The sequence below is a fragment of the Calonectris borealis genome, chromosome 19 (genome assembly GCF_964195595.1).
Source record: "Calonectris borealis chromosome 19, bCalBor7.hap1.2, whole genome shotgun sequence".
Lineage (NCBI taxonomy): Eukaryota > Metazoa > Chordata > Aves > Procellariiformes > Procellariidae > Calonectris > Calonectris borealis.
In genome coordinates, this window is record NC_134330.1 from 10,011,315 (window position 1) to 10,031,471 (window position 20,157).

At 50.5% G+C, this 20,157-nt stretch overlaps 2 protein-coding genes across 8 annotated transcripts in view; both read left to right on the forward strand.

Moving 5' to 3' along the window:
• Positions 1 to 8,041, forward strand: part of GTF2I (general transcription factor IIi) — a 78,820-nt gene extending 70,779 nt beyond the window's left edge. For 3 of the 6 annotated variants that reach the window (XM_075169015.1, XM_075169008.1, XM_075169010.1), the window contains 3 exons: positions 1,062 to 1,100; positions 3,712 to 3,786; positions 5,529 to 8,041. In XM_075169015.1, coding sequence (XP_075025116.1) covers positions 1,062 to 1,100; positions 3,712 to 3,770 — 98 coding nt within the window. In that variant the 3' untranslated portion in view covers positions 3,771 to 3,786; positions 5,529 to 8,041. The remainder of the gene's footprint in view (positions 1 to 1,061; positions 1,101 to 3,711; positions 3,787 to 5,528) is intronic. The other 3 variants (XR_012676624.1, XR_012676625.1, XM_075169009.1) reach the window with 2 other exon arrangements.
• Positions 8,042 to 10,710: 2,669 nt separating this feature from the next.
• Positions 10,711 to 20,006, forward strand: NCF1 (neutrophil cytosolic factor 1). Of its 2 annotated transcripts, none has more exons than XM_075168998.1 (11): positions 10,711 to 10,920; positions 11,403 to 11,483; positions 11,822 to 11,897; positions 13,368 to 13,533; positions 13,672 to 13,727; positions 14,034 to 14,156; positions 14,689 to 14,796; positions 15,566 to 15,752; positions 17,044 to 17,151; positions 18,754 to 18,896; positions 19,549 to 20,006. In XM_075168998.1, exons 1-11 carry the CDS (start codon positions 10,849 to 10,851, stop codon positions 19,665 to 19,667), a joined length of 1,239 nt encoding a protein of 412 aa, XP_075025099.1. In that variant the 5' UTR covers positions 10,711 to 10,848; the 3' UTR covers positions 19,668 to 20,006. The 2 variants fall into 2 exon arrangements, with proteins under 2 accessions (XP_075025099.1, XP_075025100.1); XM_075168999.1 differs by having other exon boundaries at positions 15,635 to 15,752.
• Positions 20,007 to 20,157: the final 151 nt, after the last annotated feature.

A 20,157-nucleotide genomic window follows, 5' to 3' on the forward strand; every position in this document is an offset into this window, starting at 1 on the left:
GTGCCAGACAGATGTTCAGCCGAGTGAAGTTCGCCTGTGTAACATGTGGGAACCTAGAATGGGGTCTTGATGGAATTTCTGTCTACTGCACAGCTCTGTAACCCCTGCTAGACTGGGTCTGGACTGCACGCACATCACCTCTCTTAGTCCGAATGGAGAACTTAGCTTTATGCTATGAATAGCTAAAGTAAATGTAGTTGAGCAACTTCCTTTTGACCCAATATAGTTTCTAAATGTTCGCAGGCCTTTTGAAAATGCATAGCCCAAGTTGGTGTAGTGCAGGAAAGACTTTTGCAATTGACTGAATAAACTGTTACTCAGAGAAACAGGGAAACTAAGTGAAAACATTCGAAAAACATTTTAAGAGTAAGGGACACTTGTATGGTGGAAATAATTATAAAGGAAACTACTGGCTCCTCTGTTTACATTCGGAGGTGCTGGAAGGGAGGAGAACAGCTGCTGATGGTCAGTGAACTTGCTGTAGTCTGTCTGTCTTTAACTCACCCGCAGTGTTAAAAGCGTTAAATGGCTTTCCCAACACCTCTCCATCTATAATCCATCAACACAGATAATAGAAAAACCATTATGGAATTCAAATACACTTTCTGCCCTCTGTTCTGCACCTTCCCACTCTCACCCAAAATACACATACTCGCCATTGAAGACAATACGAACCAGAAGCGATGACTTTTTTTTTTAAATGCAGTTTTATATTTAAGTGATTTGAGTAAAGCTGCTCCAAACTTGGTATATTCTGTGCAAGCGCACGTTATGTTCTGCAAGGACTTGGTGATACGTCTGCCACAGTGAACCATACTCGGAAGAGAAAGTGTTAGGTGGGGTAATGTAATAAATGTTTGGGTATTTTTTATGTTTTGCTGCAGACTCTATAGAAAGTTACACACATTTATCTCAGACAAAGATATTTGAGTCTGATCGTAAGAGAAAAAATGAGGTGCTTTTTTTCAGGGAAAACTTTCATTTCCCTAATTTTGCTGGAATACTTATCTGATTCATATTATTGAAACTATATTCATTTGACTAAATTTTTTTCATTTAAGAGCCAGCTGAACCAAGCCAAATAGAAGTATCTGTAGGAGGTGAGTGTTTGTCTTCAGTTATTATCAACGAATATTTTTAAGTAATTTTGAACAAAGTTGCATCTTTTTTAAAGGAGACAGGTGAATCAAAATTAAAAAAGGGCTTTTAGTGGTTCCCAGGACATTTTTTCATCTGTATTAATATCATGCTGCATCATGTGAAAAATACTCTGCAGCAAAAGTTATTATTCAAATAATTTTACAAATGAGTTTTATGAATTGTTGTTCTTGGTTGGTGACTCATGACTATATATAGGTTTTGAGTGATTGCTCATATCCTGAGTGATGCATCTAGTTATTCAGTGCAGTAGTTTCCACAATTTATGCAAGTGAATGATTGCCATCATCAGGAAATTTGAATGCCGTATTGGCCTGAATATCCTGTGTTGGGGAGGGGGAGTATTGTTGTTCTTCCAGAACTTACGCTCTGAAAAACATCCAACTTCCCTATTGTCCAAGAATATACTTGAGTTGTATCTTTTTCAGATGTTGATGTATGTGAGACCAAGGAGGCTGTAGATCTTCTACCCTCCCTGTGCTTTTGCATATGGTCTTGGAGCATTAGGAATACCGAATTGACCTGAGAATTGGGGTGCTGGTGTCTGCCGTGTGCTCTGGTCCTGTAAATCCTGCCTCTGCCACAGCCCCAGCTTGTCAGCATGGCCCTGGGCGGCTGTGGCTGCCTCTGGCGTGGCTGGCGTAGGGGATCCGAGGTGCTGTGACAGTTTGACGAGGTGCTGCCTTCCTGCCGGGTAGTCCTGAGAGGGGCTTTCTGGTGTGTCAGTAGCAGCTTGACAGCAACTGGGATGGAGGCTGCTGTGCATCAGCACTCGTCACCTTAAAACTCTCAGCTTGAGTTCATTCCCTAATCCTGCTTAGATTCCCCCAAAAGAGAAAGCAGCAAATCTCAGCACTCCTGTTCTTCTGTATCCTTTTCCTTGGAAATGCCCTTTCCAGTCTCCATTGCTTCAGTTTCCCTGGCATGTCACTGAACTGGGAGACGAGCCAACATGCTCATCCAGAACTACCGTTACAAACTCAGTTCCAGGTTCACTCAGTGTTATGAGTAGGTCTTTCTCAGAACAGAGATCAACCCTGTTGCGACATTCAGGACAAAAAGAAAGCAAGTGTTAGTCTCATAGAAGAGCTGAGCTGCAGATTTTAAGCTCACAGTTATTTAAGGCTGGAGCATCAAATGTCTTTATGATACCAAAACTGCATGAGATCACTGAAATTGTTAGATGATGGAGTGCATGCGTTGTTCCTGAATACCCTTGTGCAGAGGAGATCTAGCTATGGGCCTGCAAAGTGATTGTTCTGAAGGAACAGACGAATGTGGTTTTGAATTTGTCATCCAAAACTGGATTCAGACCCAGGTACCAGAGGAATGATCTTGAGAAAAGGCATGCAATTGCTAAAGAACTCAAAATCGCATCAGAACTAGGCTGGAAGGTATAAAATGATCATGTGATGAAATGGCTTGGCTTTGTAGTGATGAATTTGTAGCCCCAAACCTTCCAAACAACTTCAGTGAAAAACCAATTTCCTTCCAACATCATATTCTCTGTTTATAAAAAGAACAAAATCAGGCTCCGGGTCATATAGGCAGTCCTGTACACGCACAAGATTTCTTTGATTTACCTCCAGGCATCCCTGTGAACAAGAAAAAGCGAAGATTTTGTAATGAAGTCTCCTGGAAATGAAAAAAAATCATATCAAAAGATGATGAATGCTTTAACCAACAAGATAAAATTTCTTTGTCTCTTTTTTTTAAGCATATCATAATGCCTTTCTAGGTGATACTGTGCATTGAAGAAGAAAAATTAGCTAAGATCAAAATTTGTTTTGGACAGATTGAAATATAATAATGCAAAAGCCGGTATCAAGTTGAGAAGAGAAGCAGTCCTACAGATGGAAAAAAAGTCTGAAAAATAGTCAGTGCTGTGAAAGCAAGAGTTTGTGCAATGAATGTTAATTTAATAACTAACCCAGAAGGCATGACTTGAGCACAAGTAGGTTCAGATGTTGTGAGCTAGCTTTGGAAGACAGCATCTTAAAAAACGTGAAGCAGTGGTCACGCCTGAAGTATTTGAAGTCATGGGCTACAGACTTACCTGGTGTTTGGAAAGCTTCCCCCGCATTGCGTATCTGATGAGGTGGGTGGAGGAAGGAACGGCGCTGGGGATTGACAAAGAGGGGGGAGAAGGACTGAAGAGCAGGATGCAGACCAAAGCAGTGATGTATCTGGCATTTTTTCACTGGTTATATGTTGTTTCCTTTTTGGATTAAGTTCCTTTCTTGCCCAGTGAGTATTTCAGCTACATAAAAAGCATTTTAAAGTTTCATACACTTCTAATACCGATTTTTATTCCTGTTCTTTAAAAAACTAGAGTTCTCTAAGATCCCAGGCTGCTTTACATTGAAGTGAATGTGGTAATTTCCGCAGAATCAGATTGTTGTGAATATGTTTTTATTTATCGTTAATAGTTTAAAATGATAAATGAATGCTTTTCATATTTTTCATAATTTTTTACTTATTAAGTACAACATCAACAACAAAATTGGTTGAGAAGTTTCCTTTTCTCTTCATTCATTACTGCTTTTTCAACAGATACTACAGAAACAGAAGAAAATTCTCAAATAAAGCAAGAACCAGACCCAACGTGGTAGACCTCATCAATACTGGGTAAAAAACTTTAGTGTTTCTTGAAGTCAACGCCTGTCAAGGAATAACATTTTCATGTTTTGGGGTGGGGAGAAGAGGGCTGAGGTACAGGACTGAATGCCAGAAGGCGCCAGTCCTTTACTTGTGAATTATTTTCTTTGTCTCGGTTCTCACCTGTAAACTCTAGGATGTTTTCGCTACCTTGTCCTAATACAAGGTAAAGCACACTCTGTTCAAATTTGTGAGGCAGTCAGTCCTAGGAAAATGTGGCCTATAAATAAAAATGGGGGATGGCAATTACATACCTCAGAGGCAGAGTAAATGAAAGCTTAGGGAATTAGTGTTTATGAAGAGCTCTGACCTGGTTGTGTGAAAGAACATTATATTATTCTTGGTAAAGCCTATATATTTCCAAATTGTAATTGAGCAGGAAAGCTCTTCACTGTGATTGCAATATTGTCTAAGCTTGGGACACTTGGTAAAGCTATTAGCTGTGATGGCAAACCAACTTCCTTTAAAAGTTTTTTGTCTTTTCCATTAACTTTTATGAAAAGCTTAGTTTAATTTACAATGCAAAAATGTCTGAATCTTTCTCTTACACTATTTTTAACTTCACTCATTCCTAAAAATGACATTTTGGTGGAGGTGGAGAACAGCGCTAGCGATGTTATCGCGTCACCAGATGTAAAAGGCTGACCCACACGGCTGTGAGTCTCTATGCTTCGTTCAGAGAAAATGGCAATTTTAAGCTATCACAGCTCTTTAGTACTTCTTCCCGTTTCAGTTTTTTGATAATACTCCAAACCAAGTGTTTTCCTCATTGTGTAGTGTTTGATATGTTAGTAATTTGATTGATATAAAGTTGGATGCATCTGTTTAGTATACTTGAGTTTAGTATGCTGTCTAGCTTTAGTAAGAAAAAGACATTTTATTCATCCCAGAGAAGAAAACGTGTGCGTACTATTCCAGTTCTGAGGGCACAGACAGGCAATCAACAACACCAAGCTCTGGTTTCTTCACCTCTGCCGGCCTGAGCAGCTGAGAGCGATACCGCGGTTTGCCCCTCGCGTGAGGCGGCGGCTGGGGGAGCCCGGAGCCAGCGGTTTCACTCCTGGCACCGACCGGCTTTTTGGAGACGAGGGCGGCCTTGGCCGTGGCTCTCCGTCCGTGCAGCATAAAGACAGCGGGCTGACAGCGTCGGGCTGAGGGACTGAAGGGACAAATCCAGAAATGATTTGGTGGAAATGGGCAGAGGCTGACATACCGGCATACCAACTGTCTGTGCCCTGAGAATTATAAGTACAGCCGTAGTCTTCCTAATAAATCGGTGAAGTCTGATTTGGAAATATTTGTCATAAAACTGAGCGTGGCCGGAGAAAATATACTAAAGAAAAACTTTGGATTTGTCGTGGGAAGCACTTCATCCAGTGGAGGTATAAAAAGCCATCTCACTTGTCCATTAAAGGTCACGGAAATTTTGTTTGAGCAATGGCTGCACAATTTGGTGCTGCAGTGGTTCGGATTTTTGGATGCTTTAGGCCATCCACTGAATTTATTCTAAAGCAAATATTTGATCTAAATTCTTACAGAGGCCACTCAAGCACACATTTCATCTCATACTTATTGAGAGCAATATTCAGCTTCTGCATGCTTTCTGAATCTAGGCCTTAAGAACTCAAAAAGGCAACGCAAGCTACTCATATTTGTAATAAGATACAGAGCTGCAATGAAACTAACTCCCTTTTGTAATTTTTCTTATCTAGTCAGAAGCATCCGGTGCTGAGAAGAGCCTGCCGGGACTGTCTTGAGCTGTGTAATATAACTGTATAAGAGAAGTACCTTCTATACAAACCCTTTTTGTACTTTTAGATAGAAATGTCTACTTTTTCAGCAGTTCTGTGAATTGACTTAAAGCAAAGAATGACTGTAGATTTGGAATGGCTGGTTTTACTTTGGAATATATTATAAGGACTAAATTTGATGCAGCAATGCTGGGGAGATGGCAGGGATTAAAATCAACAGGGACTTAACAGAAGCTGTCTGCATTTCCCAATAAACCTGAATTTCACTGTACCTGAATGCATCTCAGCTTTTGTAATGAAGAAAAATCCCTGCAAGTAGTTCAGTTTGTTAGTTTTACTTTGGAAAAAAAAAAAATCATTAAGTTTTGGTTCTTACTCCTTTAATGGCTGATTGGACAATAGTATCTGTATATTTGAACTAATTTTTCCTATTATATCTATCACAATTCATATGTTTTTCATAAATAAAAGATAAACTGGTTCACTTGACCGATAGTACGCATTAATGAGATGGGCTGTGAAATGGTCAGTATTTCAGTGTATGGTTTAGGAACCAATTTAAATTAAACCCTGTTATAGTTTGTTCCATTAATTCAAAGTAGTAAGTGCATGTTTTACTGGAATATCACACGGTTTATATATGATGGGTCTGGTCTTGCAGTCCTAACGTAGGCAAAACTCGCGCAGACCTGTGTGAGAGCTTTGCTCCTGAAAGCTGTGGGGGCTGCCCGTCCGTTCATCTAGAACTAGTTATGGAAACGTATGCTACAAGCTGCTCTAAGTGCTACTATGTCAAAAGTTAAGTCCCATACAGTCCTGGTTACACCCCACATCTTGTAAGAGACTCATGTACGCATTCTTTAAGTTTCACAAACCATAAGAGATGTAAAGTTCTGGCTATATGATAATCTCTATAGAGAAGATGCAGATTATTGTAAAGGTTTCTCTTTTATTGGCATGAGTATGGGATGACTGCATTATGCACAAATGGTAAACCTTATTCCCTGATTAAGAAATAAAAAACTTTCTGGTGGTTTTCATGACTGTCCATGCAGTATACGTTTACATATTTTACAACAAATGAAGTTCTAGCAGAAATTCTGTAGGCAGGTAGGAAATGCGGTAGCATAGTTATTCATTCCAAAACAAAGAAAGTAAATTCCAGTCATGCCTTTCAGACAGAAACCCAGCTCCGGGTATCTTCAAGGAAAATTTTGAAGCCTTAAATTCAATTGGGTACAGTGTCTATTCCCTGGGAGCAACCTGGAATTCAGCAAGTGAATTTAGAGCAGCACATGCTCTGTCATTCTGGAGGCAAGGGAGAGCTGTAGGACGCGTGCTTGCGTTTTCACAATTGCTCTGTGCAGATCCAGGTGCTCCCACTTAAATATTCGGACCTTGCGCTGTTGATGTCAGTAGGAGCAGGGTTAGCTCCATGCTGGGTCATTTTGAAAACGCCTGTCCTGGTTGTACCTTCCAGCTCTCCAGGTGGGAACTGGTGGTCACCGATGCAGTGCTGCCTTCCTGCCGCGGCAAACAGCCCCTATCGGTCCCATGGGAACGAGCCCGTTCCCTTACCTTACCTGTTAACTCTCAGCCGTATGGGTGCTGTCCCAAATTATAACCACTGACGTATTTCACTGCTGATTACTTTAATAGACGTGCTCCGTTAACGTACCTCCATAAATAGGTTGTTATCAGGGCGACGGCCAGTTTCGCGATTGCTGCTAGAACGTTTAGAATGGGGAAATGAGTAAATGCAGCTTTCCCCAGGTTTTCAGCTGGCTCTCGACTTCCCCTTCTGAAAAAGCGGAAGGATGGTCCATCCCTTCTTCACTCGCAGCTATCTTTAGGAGGCACTTTTTGCACAGCTGCCTGCCCAGCAAGGCTCATCGGTGCTGGCTCAAAATGACGGTGAGGCATCGTCACGCAAGGACTGTGAAAATAAGTAATTCCAGGCTACTGCCTTGTCACGTATATAACAGCAGAGTGTGGACATCCTGCAACTTCGCATGCAGGAGCTGAAAAAAAAATGAAGTGAAAACTGTTGCAGTGGTTTTACTGGAAGGACTGGGGTCCTTACGTGACGCTGGGAGTCAGGGTGGTGGTGCGCGTTGTGTCCGTCCCGCTGCTGGGCTTGCAGTAATGCTGACGGGTGCGTCAGCGTTCAACACTGAGGTCTCTGTGGTCTCAGACATTTTGAGTTATATCCAGTAGGGAGAAATTAGACTGGCAAAATAATTGCACCAATATTTATACCTTCCAAATATCAATTTTATATTAAAAAATGATCTATCTATCTCTATAGTCCTAGCAGGTAGCAGACTTAAGATGTTGACCGTGTATGAAAATCTCACTCATTTCCAAACTAGTAATACATGAGGTGTGTCACTCTTCGGGTATTGAGTGATAATGCCCTAAAAAGCCTTGGCTGTACTAATAAACAAGTAAATAAATAAAATTGCAACAACTTACCAGAGCTCTGATTATTTTTTGTTCCAGCAGAGCAGCTTTGTGGTGATGAAGTAGCAGACAAGTATTTATTCCCTATGTTTTACTGAACTTTGAAAGCCCGCCCTGTGCCTTGGGCTGGCTCCTTTCTCTAAGGAATTTTGGATCCCAGTAGCTAGGATCCAGGGTGTCTGTGGTGGAGCCTGGTCTTCCTCGGGTACGGCACCCCGGCTTTTCTCACAGCGGTAACCACTAGATGTCAGATGAGGTCCAGCACCTCCGTCGTGCAGCTGCTGGCCAGCATTTTTCCCTTGGGATTTGAAGTTTTCCACATACAAAACTTGAACCCTTTCTCCTTCGTTTCTTTTCGTATCTGTCCTATCAGCGACAGACTGCTACGGAAGAGGGCAGACCTTCATTTTTGTGGTTTTGCAACAGCTATTAGAGCACGTAGTACTGTTCACACACAGCAATCTGCCAGCAGTGACATAAGCAAGGCCTCCCTTGGCTCTGGATTGAATTAAGCTTAAATTTAAGCTACCAAAACATCAAAAATTACATTTTAAACAAAATTAGGGTGCCATTCCTTTCTTCAGCTTTTAATTTCTAGGAGGTTTTGGTACTAGTTTTGGGTGGAGCACTACAGAAAAGAGGATCGTCCATTCGCCTCAGAAACTCAAAACCTCCAGCGCTTCATCTTCAGTGACCTTGATTGAAATCTGTCACCATGAGTCCCGTATCCGTGTTCTCACTCCAAAGCAGTGGTGCCTTGCTGCAGAGCACCGCTACCAACTCTCCGTCTTGAGGCCAGTGGAAGTTCTCCATCTCTCTCAAAAATCAGGTCCTGCATTCAGATGCCAGCCTTGTTTCCCAAAACATGAATCGGCTCACGAACTCCATAAACTCAGCTCGTTTATTGGATGGGTCATTACTCCTCCAAGAATTTTCTTCTAAAATTATTGTTGACACCCAGTAACTATGAGACACTTGGTGGCAACACTAAGCAGTCTGTCATACCGAGTTGTGTCTCGCTGTGAACCAACCCATCGCAGCGGTGAGATCTACAAGCTCCATTTCATTTCTCACATCACAAGATGAGGAATGAGGAAAGAGGAAGAAACATGTGAATTAAGTGGTTTCCAGTAATGCGCTGTGTAAAGCAGTTTTAAATTTAGTACAAACAATTGTAATTATGAAATCAACTTTCATGACAAGGTTTGTGGTGGTTCTGCATGAGGAGCAGCGATCTGGCTATTAACCGAGCAGAATCCAAATAGCCCCGGAGGTATCTTTTTTAATATTACTGGTTGTATAATTTTGCCTTGCATACAGGGAAGTCCCCATGTTAAAAAAGTAAGAAACCAAATTTAAATGACCACGCTTCTGATCTCGACACCTGCAAAGCACCACACTTGAGATTCAGGGGAAAGCTATGGTTATTACTTGATTTTTTTAACGCAGTCAGAGCAAGCTTTTGTCTTTACAGCTAATAAGGGTATTAGCCCATGGAGGGGCTGTCCCTGCGCCACGGGGGGCTGTTGATGGTCAGTTGGGGGAGCCCGTGTTGGCTCTGCCGGTGGTTTGGGGCTGCTGCCTGCCAGGAGCGGGGACACGGCTGTTGCCTGACTGACCAAGACGTCTCCACTCCCGGTTGAGCGTGGCTCTGGGCTTGCTCTGACGACCAGGCTCGTGGTAAGGTGTTGGCCTGCCAGGGACACGGGCTCCCGGAGGGGATGCAGCGGAGGGGGTCAGGGATGGGGCTGAGGGCTCTCGGCCGGGCGGCCAGATGGAGCTGGGCTCCTCCCGAGCATCGCGTGGAGAGCAGGTCCCGGCTCTGTAAGCTCTCCGGGGACAGCCCAGCACTGGCACCCGTCGTAATCGAGGGTGCCCTTGCTGAGGACAAAAGAGGTGCTCCCGGGTGCACCTTTGCCTACGAGCAGCGCAGGATTGATACGCGCAGCCCTCGCGTTCCTTCAGGCTTTTCTGCTCAGAGCTGGGGGCAGAGGAGGAGGAGGAGGAGGAGGATGCTGGTGTGCCACCATTTCAGAGGGGCTTTGCTGGGGACCCTCGTGCTCTCCCAGTGGGAAGCAGGGGTCCATCTCCAGCCTACCCTGGGCTTTCCCCATGCCTGGGGTCCCCTGTGGCCGGTGCTCCCATGCAGCCCTGTGCCCAGGTATGGCAGTGAGCAGAGCCATGGTGCTGAAGCTGGTTCAGGGGCCTTTTGGTGGCAGATTTTGGGGAAGCTGCAGGTGACTGAAAGAAAACGGTGATGCAAGGGCAGGAGCCCTGGGAGTGCAGCTCGGTCTCCCAGCCATGCAGAGGACGGTGCTGCCGTCCCTGGGCTCGGGGAGCGCATTACGTGCTTCGTTCAGCCCATCCAGCTCTGCTCAAGAGGGTAAAGACTCCTCTGGTTGCCATCGCCAAGGCACTTGTCTGTCCTTGACCCGCTGCAAAATGGGCGCTGCAGCACCCTGTGCCATCACGGGGCAGCGTCAGCGCTCAGAGGGGCCACTTGGCTACCGGGGCAGCCGACCTGGCCCTGAACCTTCGCTGTCCTCTGATTTCAGAGGTGCCTCCAGGGCATCCCCGAGGCTGCCTCCTCCCCAGCCCTGGAGCTGCTGGAGGGGCCGGGCTGGAGACTCCCCACGGGAAACACCGACTCAATACAAACCACAGTGGGTAAACAATTACAGGCACGATCGCGGCGGGACTTCCGCTTTCCCAGGGGCTTTAACGGCAAAGCGGAGCTGTGCGAAGGCAGAGGGGAGGAGAGGACGCCCAGGGAGGCAGGAGCAGGGGCCGGAGCGGGACGGCGCGGCTGGGAGCAGCTATGGAGGATGCCTTCATCCGGCACATCGAGCTGCTGGGCTACGAGAAGAGGTTTTTCCCCAGCCAGCACTATGTGAGTACGCAGCGACCTTCTGAAAAGCTGAGTAGCGAGGACTGGCTGGGGTAAAAAGCCTGGCCAGCAAATTTCTTTAGATAAATGTGACCGAGGGCCTAAGAGCATCCTTTTTTGAGGGGGGTCATGGCTGCTGGCATGAGCTGGGGGCAGGCAGAGGCTAAAATGTCCTGAACACACAAGATTTTGGGCAACTCCTTTGCAAGCTCTTGGTTACTTCGCAGGCTTGGAAAGGGCTTTTCCCTCTTTGACTCCCACCCATCTGCATGTTTCTGTCCCCCCTCCGTCCCTGCTGAGCTTCTCTAGCACCCAGCTCGCTCGCTGCCTGGGCAGAGCTACTCGCATTGGGGGGCGGGCAGAAGAAAAACACCCAGTTTATCTGAAAGTGAAATATCTGCGGGGCTTCCCGGGGGCTTCGGCCGCAGCGGGGTGCGGGGTCCCGCTCACCTGCAGAGCTGCAGCGCCTCTGCTTTGCCCCTCAGGTCTACATGTTCCTGGTGAAGTGGAACGACCTCTCCGAAAAGCTTGTCTACCGCCGGTTTACCGAGATATACGAGTTCCACGTGAGTCGTGCTGGGGTGGGCACCGGCCCCTGACCCAGCGCACCGGGGCTTGGGGTGGGGAAAAAGAGGAGGGTGAATTCCAGCTGAAATCGCCCCAAAACAAATCTGGTTCAAAAGAGGTTCCTGGGTCCCTGTGCTTCAATCTCCTTCTCCCCTTGAAGTGGGGAGCCACTGGCTCTGTGCTCCCTGGCTGGTTTCTCCTGGTGTCGAGCCGTGGGGTCCAGCCAGCACGTGCCAGTGGGCAGTGGGAAGGGGGGCAAGATGCAGGCAGGGGTGCGGGTGCCATGGGGGGCTCCCCCGGTGCCATCCTCACAGCCATGGCTGGCTCTGCTCCACAGAAAGCGCTGAAGGAGATGTTCCCCATTGAATCCGGGGACATCAACATGGAGAGCCGGATCATCCCGCACTTGCCAGGTGAGGGGCAGGCGCCGGGGCTGGGGGCTGAAGTAGAAATTGCAGCTGGTTGGGAAATTCCCCGGCGGGCCGAGCTCTGCCAGCTGCCTCCCGTGCAGGTGTTTGGTGCGATTTCTGTTCCTGCCCACCGAGCTTGAAATTAAAACACCAGAAAGCTCTGTCTGAGCAGCAGCAGTGGTTTCTCCCAACACTCGCCAGCCCCACAGACCCCGTCCTTCCTCCCCGGGGACGCTGTGACCCCTGGTGCAAAGGGTCTGGCTTTGGGGAGCCTGAGCTGAGCTGAGCTGAGCTGAGCTGAGCTCTCCTTTGGTGACACCATCACTGGGATCGGTTTTTACTGCCCTTTAGGCAACACAGATATTTTGTAAGAGGAAGCAATGCAATATGTCTTCAATGACAGGGAATGAACTCTTGATCCAAAGAGGTTTGTCCCCAAGCACGGTGCAGGTCAGCAAAATTCCCCCTGTTATTTAATTTCCTGCTTTAAAGGAGGCAGGAAGGTAACATGAGAAATAGCTGCGGGTTGCGGTCGACACCTCTCGAGGAGGAATAAACCTGCACCATGCAGCAGTGCAGGTGCCGCGTCTGGGGGGGCTCCCCAGACTAACACCACCGTCCCGGGACCCTTCCTACAAGCTGCCGCCGCCGTGTCGGGGCTGTTCGGAACACCCTTGTCCTGTTTGGGGAACTGAAAGCGCTGGGGACAAGGCAGGCATCGGACTGCTGCGGGGGGTGCAGGGGTGCCACTGTCCGCACACGTGCACCCCGACACGGGATTCAACACTGCTGTGGGTCGGGGCTGCCAGCAGCATTTTGGAGGCCTGGGGTCAAGAGCGGCTGCTGCAGGACGTGCACCGTGGCCAGTGGGACAGAGGGATGTGCATGTCTCCCCTGGCCACAGGCTGGTCCCCTGAGTCCCTCCTTGTGCCCCGGGCAGTCTGTGCCCAGCAGCTGGGCTTAGTCTGAGCATGGATGTGGGAGTTATCCCGTAACTGAAATGGGGTCAAACAGGGTCTTTTCTGGGCTTGCACGAGCTCTGCAAGAGTCCACGGGCTGCAGGGGATGAGTCCAGTTGCACAGCGCTCTCCTCCACGCTGCCCATGGCACCTGGGCTGGGCGCTGCACCACGCTCGCCTCCCCAGCCGCACTGCTGAAACAAGGAACCCGTGGCTGCAGCACTTCTGCAAAACAGCCGTGGCCCTGCGGTCAGCTTCTCCCCAGATTTTTCGGCACCGTGCATGGTCCCCTGCACGGGGGGCACATGGTGCCTGCCTCGGCCGGGGCCAGAGCAGCGAGGGAGGAGACCGGGCCACGCTCCTGCAGAGCTTTGCCTTACGGGCATCACGCAGCCACGCAGCACCCTGGGGCCAAATCCACTCGTTTTCAGGGCAAAATTAATGATTCAGAGCAGCCTGCTTGGGAAATTCGTAAAAACAGGGCACTCTGTCTGCTTTTTCCCTTCTCCCCCAGCCCCGAAGTGGTTTGACGGGCAGCGCTCAACCCAGAACAGGCAGGGCACGCTGGCTGAGTACTGCTACACGCTGGTCAACCTGCCCCACAAGATCTCCCGGTGCCTGCACGTGGTCAACTTCTTCAAGGTCCGTCCCGACGACACGAACCCCGTCACGGACAGCCAGTGAGTCCAGCCGCCTGCCGCTTTGGGGGAAATCCTGCGTCCCCGGCCCCGGGCGCTGGCAGCAGCCCACAGGGAGGGCACCGCTGCCGGTGGTGAGGGGTGGTCGGCATTGAGCTGCCTTTGCTCTGACCCGTCTAGGATCACGAAGCCCGAGGTGTTCCTCCTGCCAAAGGATGCCAAGAAAAACCCCACCGGTAAGAGGCCTCGGAGGGGTGCAAGCGGCTGCCTCGGTTGCAGCAAAGCCTGGCTGGGAGAGCAGCAGCCATCCCACGGCAGATGCCCTGATGGAGAGCACAGTCTCTGTGCCAGAGCTTGCAGCTGGGAGGAAGCCACAGCCTTGGGGGGAATGAGTCCCTGTCCCTGGGATCCAGCTGGTTTGGGACCAGAAGAGGCTGGGAGAGCACTTCGGGCTGTCCTGGGGCTGCTTTTGGCCTGCCTGAAATAGGGTATTTCTGCGCCGGGGGCCGGGAGAGGGAACGACTCTCACTTCTCCCCCGCAGACATCACGGGCCCCATTGTCCTGCAGACCTACCGAGCCATCGCTGACTACGAGAAGAGCTCCAAATCCGAGATGGCTCTAAAAGCCGGGGACATGGTGGATGTTGTGGAGAAGAGTGAGAGCGGTATGTGTCCGTTCCTCCGGAGAGCCCCCAGGGGCCAGCCCCCTCCTGGCCACCACCTCAGCATGGGGACTGCCCTCGCACCTCGTGTCCGAACGCAGCATGCGAGTTAGTTACGCCGGTGCATGTGTTCAAGGGTAGGCGGTTGTATCAGGATCTCCTGATGGAGAGGAGAAGCTCCGAGCAAATGCAATCAGCAGCACTGAGCCTCTCGGTGCTTCCCACCCCCTTGGGGGATGTTTCACATTGCCATGGAGCCACATGACAGTCGGTTTTGGCCGGGGAGGGTGTGGGGCAATCCTAGAAAACCCTGCAACCTCCTCGCATGCCTCAGCCTGTGAGGTTTGCTGCCCGGGAGGAAACAGGATGAACTGGCCAAGCTCCCTGGTTGCACCATGTAAACAGAGACCAGCCCCGGCACCGTCCCTTCCGTCCAGGCCATGTGGATGCCTGCCCCTCCCCCGGCCGGGTGCTGGTGACCCCGCGGTGCCCCCACAACACCCTCTGCTCTTGCCCATGGCTGCTTTTTTTGCAGGCTGGTGGTTTTGCCAGTTGAAGAATAAACGGGGCTGGGTGCCAGCTGCCTATCTGGAGCCGATGGATGGTCCCGATGAGTCTGAAGAGCAGGAGCCCAACTATGCAGGTAAAATGTTGGGGTAACCAGGGTGTGCCCCAGAGCACAGCCTGCCGCTGCTCTCTGCTGGGATGGTTCATTGCAAGGTCCCCGTTGGGCAGTCCACGCTGCAGCAAGACTGCTGGGCATAGAGAAGTTGATGTAGAAGCTTCCAGAAGGGATAAATCTCATATTCAGTGCCTTAATCTCCACATCAGGAACTTCCCGTGACCTTAGCAACCTCCCGTGCAACTCAGCATTAGATGCTTGTTTTGGCTAATCGCAGATGCACGCCTTCATCCGGTGGCTGTCCTGAGCTAGCTGGGTGCATGCTGAGTTGCTGGGTTAGCAAAGGAGCACGGTGCAGCATCCGAACCGAGGCGCAGGCTTTCCCCAGCGCTTGGCTTCTGCGCTGTCCTTATCAGCCCGCCGCATCGCCCCACCACGACCGCGGGGCCTTATCACACGAAGCAGAGGGAGGATCCTGCAGAAGATCATGCCGATTGCTCTCCAGACTTCGTCTTTGTGGTTTTCAAAACACTGCAACAGACTCTATTAGCACAACACTTCCTTCTTCCTCATTTAATCACCCGAATTATAAACATGCTCTTCAGCAGAGATAGGTGTACTTCCACTGCTTGCATTCACCAGCTTTCTCCTGGAGAGGTGCTGGAGGGGCTGGGATGAGCCACGGGCACCGACAAGGCTGGGGGAAGTCTGAATCGAAACTTGGAGACCTGAAGCACCCTGGGTCTTGCCTAAAACATAGGGTAGATGCTCTGGTGCCTCCTCTCCTCAGCAGCTGGAGAGGATCAGCCCCAGCCCTGGCGTGGTAGCACACAACCTGCTGTCCCGATTTTGTGTGCAGGTGAGCAGTACATTGTCCAGAAAAGCTACACGGCCGTGGAGGAGGACGAGCTGACCCTCAGGGAGGGTGATACCATCGAGGTCATCCACAAGCTCCTCGACGGCTGGTGGGTCATCAGGTGAGACATGCCACGAACAAATCAGGCAAGCGGGATTCGGGCAGAGGGAAGGGATGAACCACCGGTTCTCTGCACCGGGGCTGTGAAAGCCACGGACTGTTTGGTGCTGCTGCCCAGCACTTTCTTTTGCAGGGCTGCTTTTAGGAGCCTGTGGCTTTGTCAAACGTTAAACATTGCAGCTGGGGCTTCCTCTGCTGAGGGCTTCAGAAATATCCAAGAAAGAGGCAGGTGGAAAAAAAAAAATATCTGTTATTTTGCCTCCAAGTATTCTGGCATATTTTGCATTGCAAAACCTCAGCTTTCATCCCAGCCCTGGCCTGCCCTGCAAACTCGGGCTTTCCCGAGGGGAACCCCAGCTGCATTTGTGCTCTGGAGAGTCACAGATTGCGCATTCGCAGCAGGACATGACGTGGCTGTAAACCCTGGGGATCCTCCTGCCCCAGCCTGCGCCCAGTGTGGTCCGCGAGGATCTCCTGGTGTTTGCAGGTGTGCTGGGCTGGAGGGGGAGACGGGCCGGGGACCAGGGAGTGTTTCTGGAGCCCATGTTTCATGAGACACGGGGTGTCTGGCAGGAGGCCCTGAGCAATGCTTCGGGAGCCCACTGAAACCCCCAGGGGAGATAACACGAGCTGGTGAGACCCTGAAAGATGTGAGCCATTGCTCTGTCTGCTACCTACTTGCTTTTGGGACTCAAGCCACACTTTCGGGAGAGTCACAGGCACACAAGGTGGGGGGACAGTTGAAGCCCCCATCCCTACAAGAACAAGTCTGATGGGGAGCGGCTGAGGGAACTGGGGGTGTTTAGCCTGGAGAAGAGGAGGTGAGGGGAGACCTCATCGCTCTACAACTCCCTGAAAGGAGGTTGTAGCGAGGTGGGGGTCGGTCTCTTCTCCCAAGTAACAGCGATAGGACGAGAGGAAACGGCCTCAAGTTGCGCCAGGGGAGGTTTAGGCTGGACATTAGGAAAAATTTCTTTACTGAAAGAGTGGTCAGGCCTTGGACCAGGCTGCCCAGGGACGTGGTTGAGTCCCCATCCCTGGAGGTATTTAAAAGACGTGTAGATGAGGCGCTTAGGGACATGGTTTGGTGGGCATGGTGGTGTTGAGTAGATGGTTGGACTCGATGATCTTAGAGGTCTTTTCCAACCTTAATGATTCTATGATTCTATGATTCTATGAACATGAGAAGAAATAGCCCACCCAGCACCAGCAGTCCTGCTGGGGACAGGGGCGAGGAGGTGGTGGTCGCAGAGCCAAGTCTGCAAGTGATGTTGCTTTGTGTTGCACTGCAGGAAGGATGAAACCACGGGTTATTACCCCTCCATGTACCTGCAGAAAGCCGGGGAGGCGAACAGCTTTGTGAAGAGTGAGCTGAGGAACCGGAGCGCTCCTCCGCGGAGGTAGGAGAAGCCCTGGGTGGGGGGGAGGAGGACTAAAGCTCTTCTTCGAGGGGGGTGAAATGAAACCAGACAGTGGTTTGTGGTGTCCCTTGCTTGCCCTGGCAATGAGGAACTGCCCAGGAGAGATGTGAGCAGGGCAAAGACAGACCAGGAGGCAGATCCTGCAGGGTTGCAGCAAAAATAGTTCTGTGATCCCCGACTTCCACGGGTGGCGAAGCACCCCAGCATTTCTGACGCAGGGTTGCGTGATCCTTGCTCCAGCAGGTCCTCCAGTCAGGCGTATTTCTCCTTGTCCTTCTGCAAAGTTTCTTTTCTGGGCTAATCTCATTTAATTTTCAAATTGGCCTTTTTCTTATTTCCTAAGTGCATCCACTGAATCTTTGAGAAGCGAGGAGAGATTTGACTAATCAGAGTTTCCAAATGGCCTAATCTGATGGGAGGATTTGAGCTAATGGAAGGGATTTTATTTTGATTAAAAAGATAAAAAGCAATAATAACTCATTAACTCCAATGCAAAGAAAACTGCTAGGAAGGGCAGAGCTTGCCTCTATCTTTTCTTCCCTACAAGAAAACACAGCAGCCTTGCTATAAAATCTCTCAAAAATCCAGCTCTGCTGGAGCACGGATTAAGTGTGAGCCGGTGAAAAATGGCCCAAATCCACCTATTTGAGCACGGTGATGCTCACTGATACCCTTGGGGGAGTGAGGTGGCCTGTTTCAAGGACTGAATGCTGTCCCTGCGGTGCTGGTGCTGGCAGCCAGGCTGAGCCCTGTTGCAAAGGCGGTGACCTGCCGTGGCGGGCAAGAGCTTCGCTGCAAAATGGGGTGCGTGCTCAGACCAGGGAGGGGCTGAAGGCAGACGGGCATGTTGTCTTGAGCAGAGCAGGAGGACGACGCCACGGGATGGACATCAGGAGCCACCTCGGTCATGCCCTGGTAGTGAAGACAAAGCGGTGGCCTCCGTCTGCCTGCCTGGGGACGGTCCCCGACGCTGGGGGTTCCCCTGCGGCAGCACGCCGCCGCACAGCCCCAGGCTGCTCAGCCTTTCACTTCTCTCAGTAGTTTCTCTGCCGTGGGTTCGACACCGCGCATTCAGGTGCGCGCTGACGCATACCCCAGCTCCGCTCCCCTGGCCCAGGGACTGATCCTTGGGCAGCAGGGAGCCACGCCAAACCCCACACCAGGGATCTCAGTGTTGCAGCCAGTATAGAAGCTGTATGTATAGCGTAGAGCTATAGATCACTTCCAGGGCTTTCTTGGGTAAGCCTCATGCCCATCTCGTCCTTCCAGCCTTGGGCCCAAGCTACCTCGCCATCCCCATCATTACTTTCCAGACTTGTGCTCAGGCTTCACCCTTCAGTATTTGCTTCCAAAGCACCACTCCGGCTGCCTCCTAACAGGCTGTACCTCACGTCTCACCTACGGCTGCCCTCGAGGGCTGGCACCTACCCGCTGCCTTCCACCGGGCAAAACCGAAAAGCAGATACTGGGGGTTGGGTGAGGCAGAGGAGGAAGCGCGAGGGGGAAATCCTCAGAGAGAAAGTGCGTGGTGGGAGAGCTGCCAGCACAGAAACGGAAAGTTTTGTTTCTATCTCACTGCAGATCCACCATCCGAAACGCAAAGAGCATCCACAAGCAGAGCAGGAAGCAGATCAGCCAGGAGACCTACAGGAGGAACAGCAAGAAGTACATCCAGAGCCGGAGGAACAGGAAGGAAAATTTCCAAAACAAGGCCAATGTCATCAGTAAGTCTCAACGGGGCCTTTGCCCTGGACAAAGTCCTGCAGGCATGGCCTGAGCCCTCCAACGCTGGTTGCTGGAGCAGGACAACACGTGGAGGTCACACCTTGCCTGTCCACCCTTCTCCTGTGGGGAAAGCGTGTGCAGGGAGATGTTTCTTTTCAACGAGGTTTCTTACCTCTGGTTATAGGTCTGACAGAGAAGGAGCAGAATATGGTCCTGCTGGGAGGTCAGCCCACATTTAGGACCTGTGCTCTCCTCTGTGCACCTAACCTCATCTGTGCTGCTGTTACCATTATCATGTTCGTTAGCTGTCAGCAAAGCACCTAGAGGGAAGTGTTGCATGAAGAAGGAGGCTGCTATTGAGGTAGACGCTTTAGATCTGGTAATCCTTGAGTGGGATCCATGACCATCCCGAGGGAGAGCAGCTCCTCGCACAGACCTAGAGCTGGGTTCCCACCTGAGCAGAGCTCCCAGCCGGGCTCTGGTGGGCTCATCCCACCACCCTGACCTCCAGGAAGACCATCACACGCGGCTGAGACAGGAGGAGAGGCAGGAGCTTTGGTGGCTGTTACCTAGGAAGCTTCTGAACGTTCACATGAAGGTGTTGGGGTGGTGGAGAGCTCTGACCCATCTGTACGTCTGCTTTACCCACAGTTGAGAAAAACGAGCAAGAGGAGAACAAGCCCAAGGCTCAACCTGCTGTTCCTCCCCGTCCCAGCAAAGACCTCATCCTGAACCGCTGTACCGAGAGCACCCGGAGAAAGATCCTGTGAGGCCTCAGCCCCCCCCACCAGCCGCCGATGCTTTTATCTCCACCAGCTCCTGCGCAGCCGGGGCTCAGGGCCAGACCGGGGGATCCAGGCGGTTCTGGCAGCCGCCGCAGGCCCCGGGGGGCTGCCGGCCGGATCGGCACAGCCCAGCGCCCGTCTTCACCCACCGGCCCGGCGAGCCCCAGGTGTCCCAATGACCCCATGAGGAGGGACCCAGCCCCGCTCCGAGGGGGCTGAGGCCTCCACAGCCACTGGGGACCCCTTGCCACTAGACCCCCTTTTATCCCCTATTTGTATTTTGAATGATTTTGCATTTTTCACCACTAAAGGAGAGACACTTTAGAGACTTATCTCAATGTCTGCCCGGAGGGCTGGTCAACGCAGCCACCGGGGAGCAGCCCGGCGGCATGGCGGCAGGAAAGGCGTTTCTCCCCGCCGCCGCCGGCGGGGGATTGGGCAAGGGTCTCTTGTGAAAGATGCTGGCGGGGAGGAA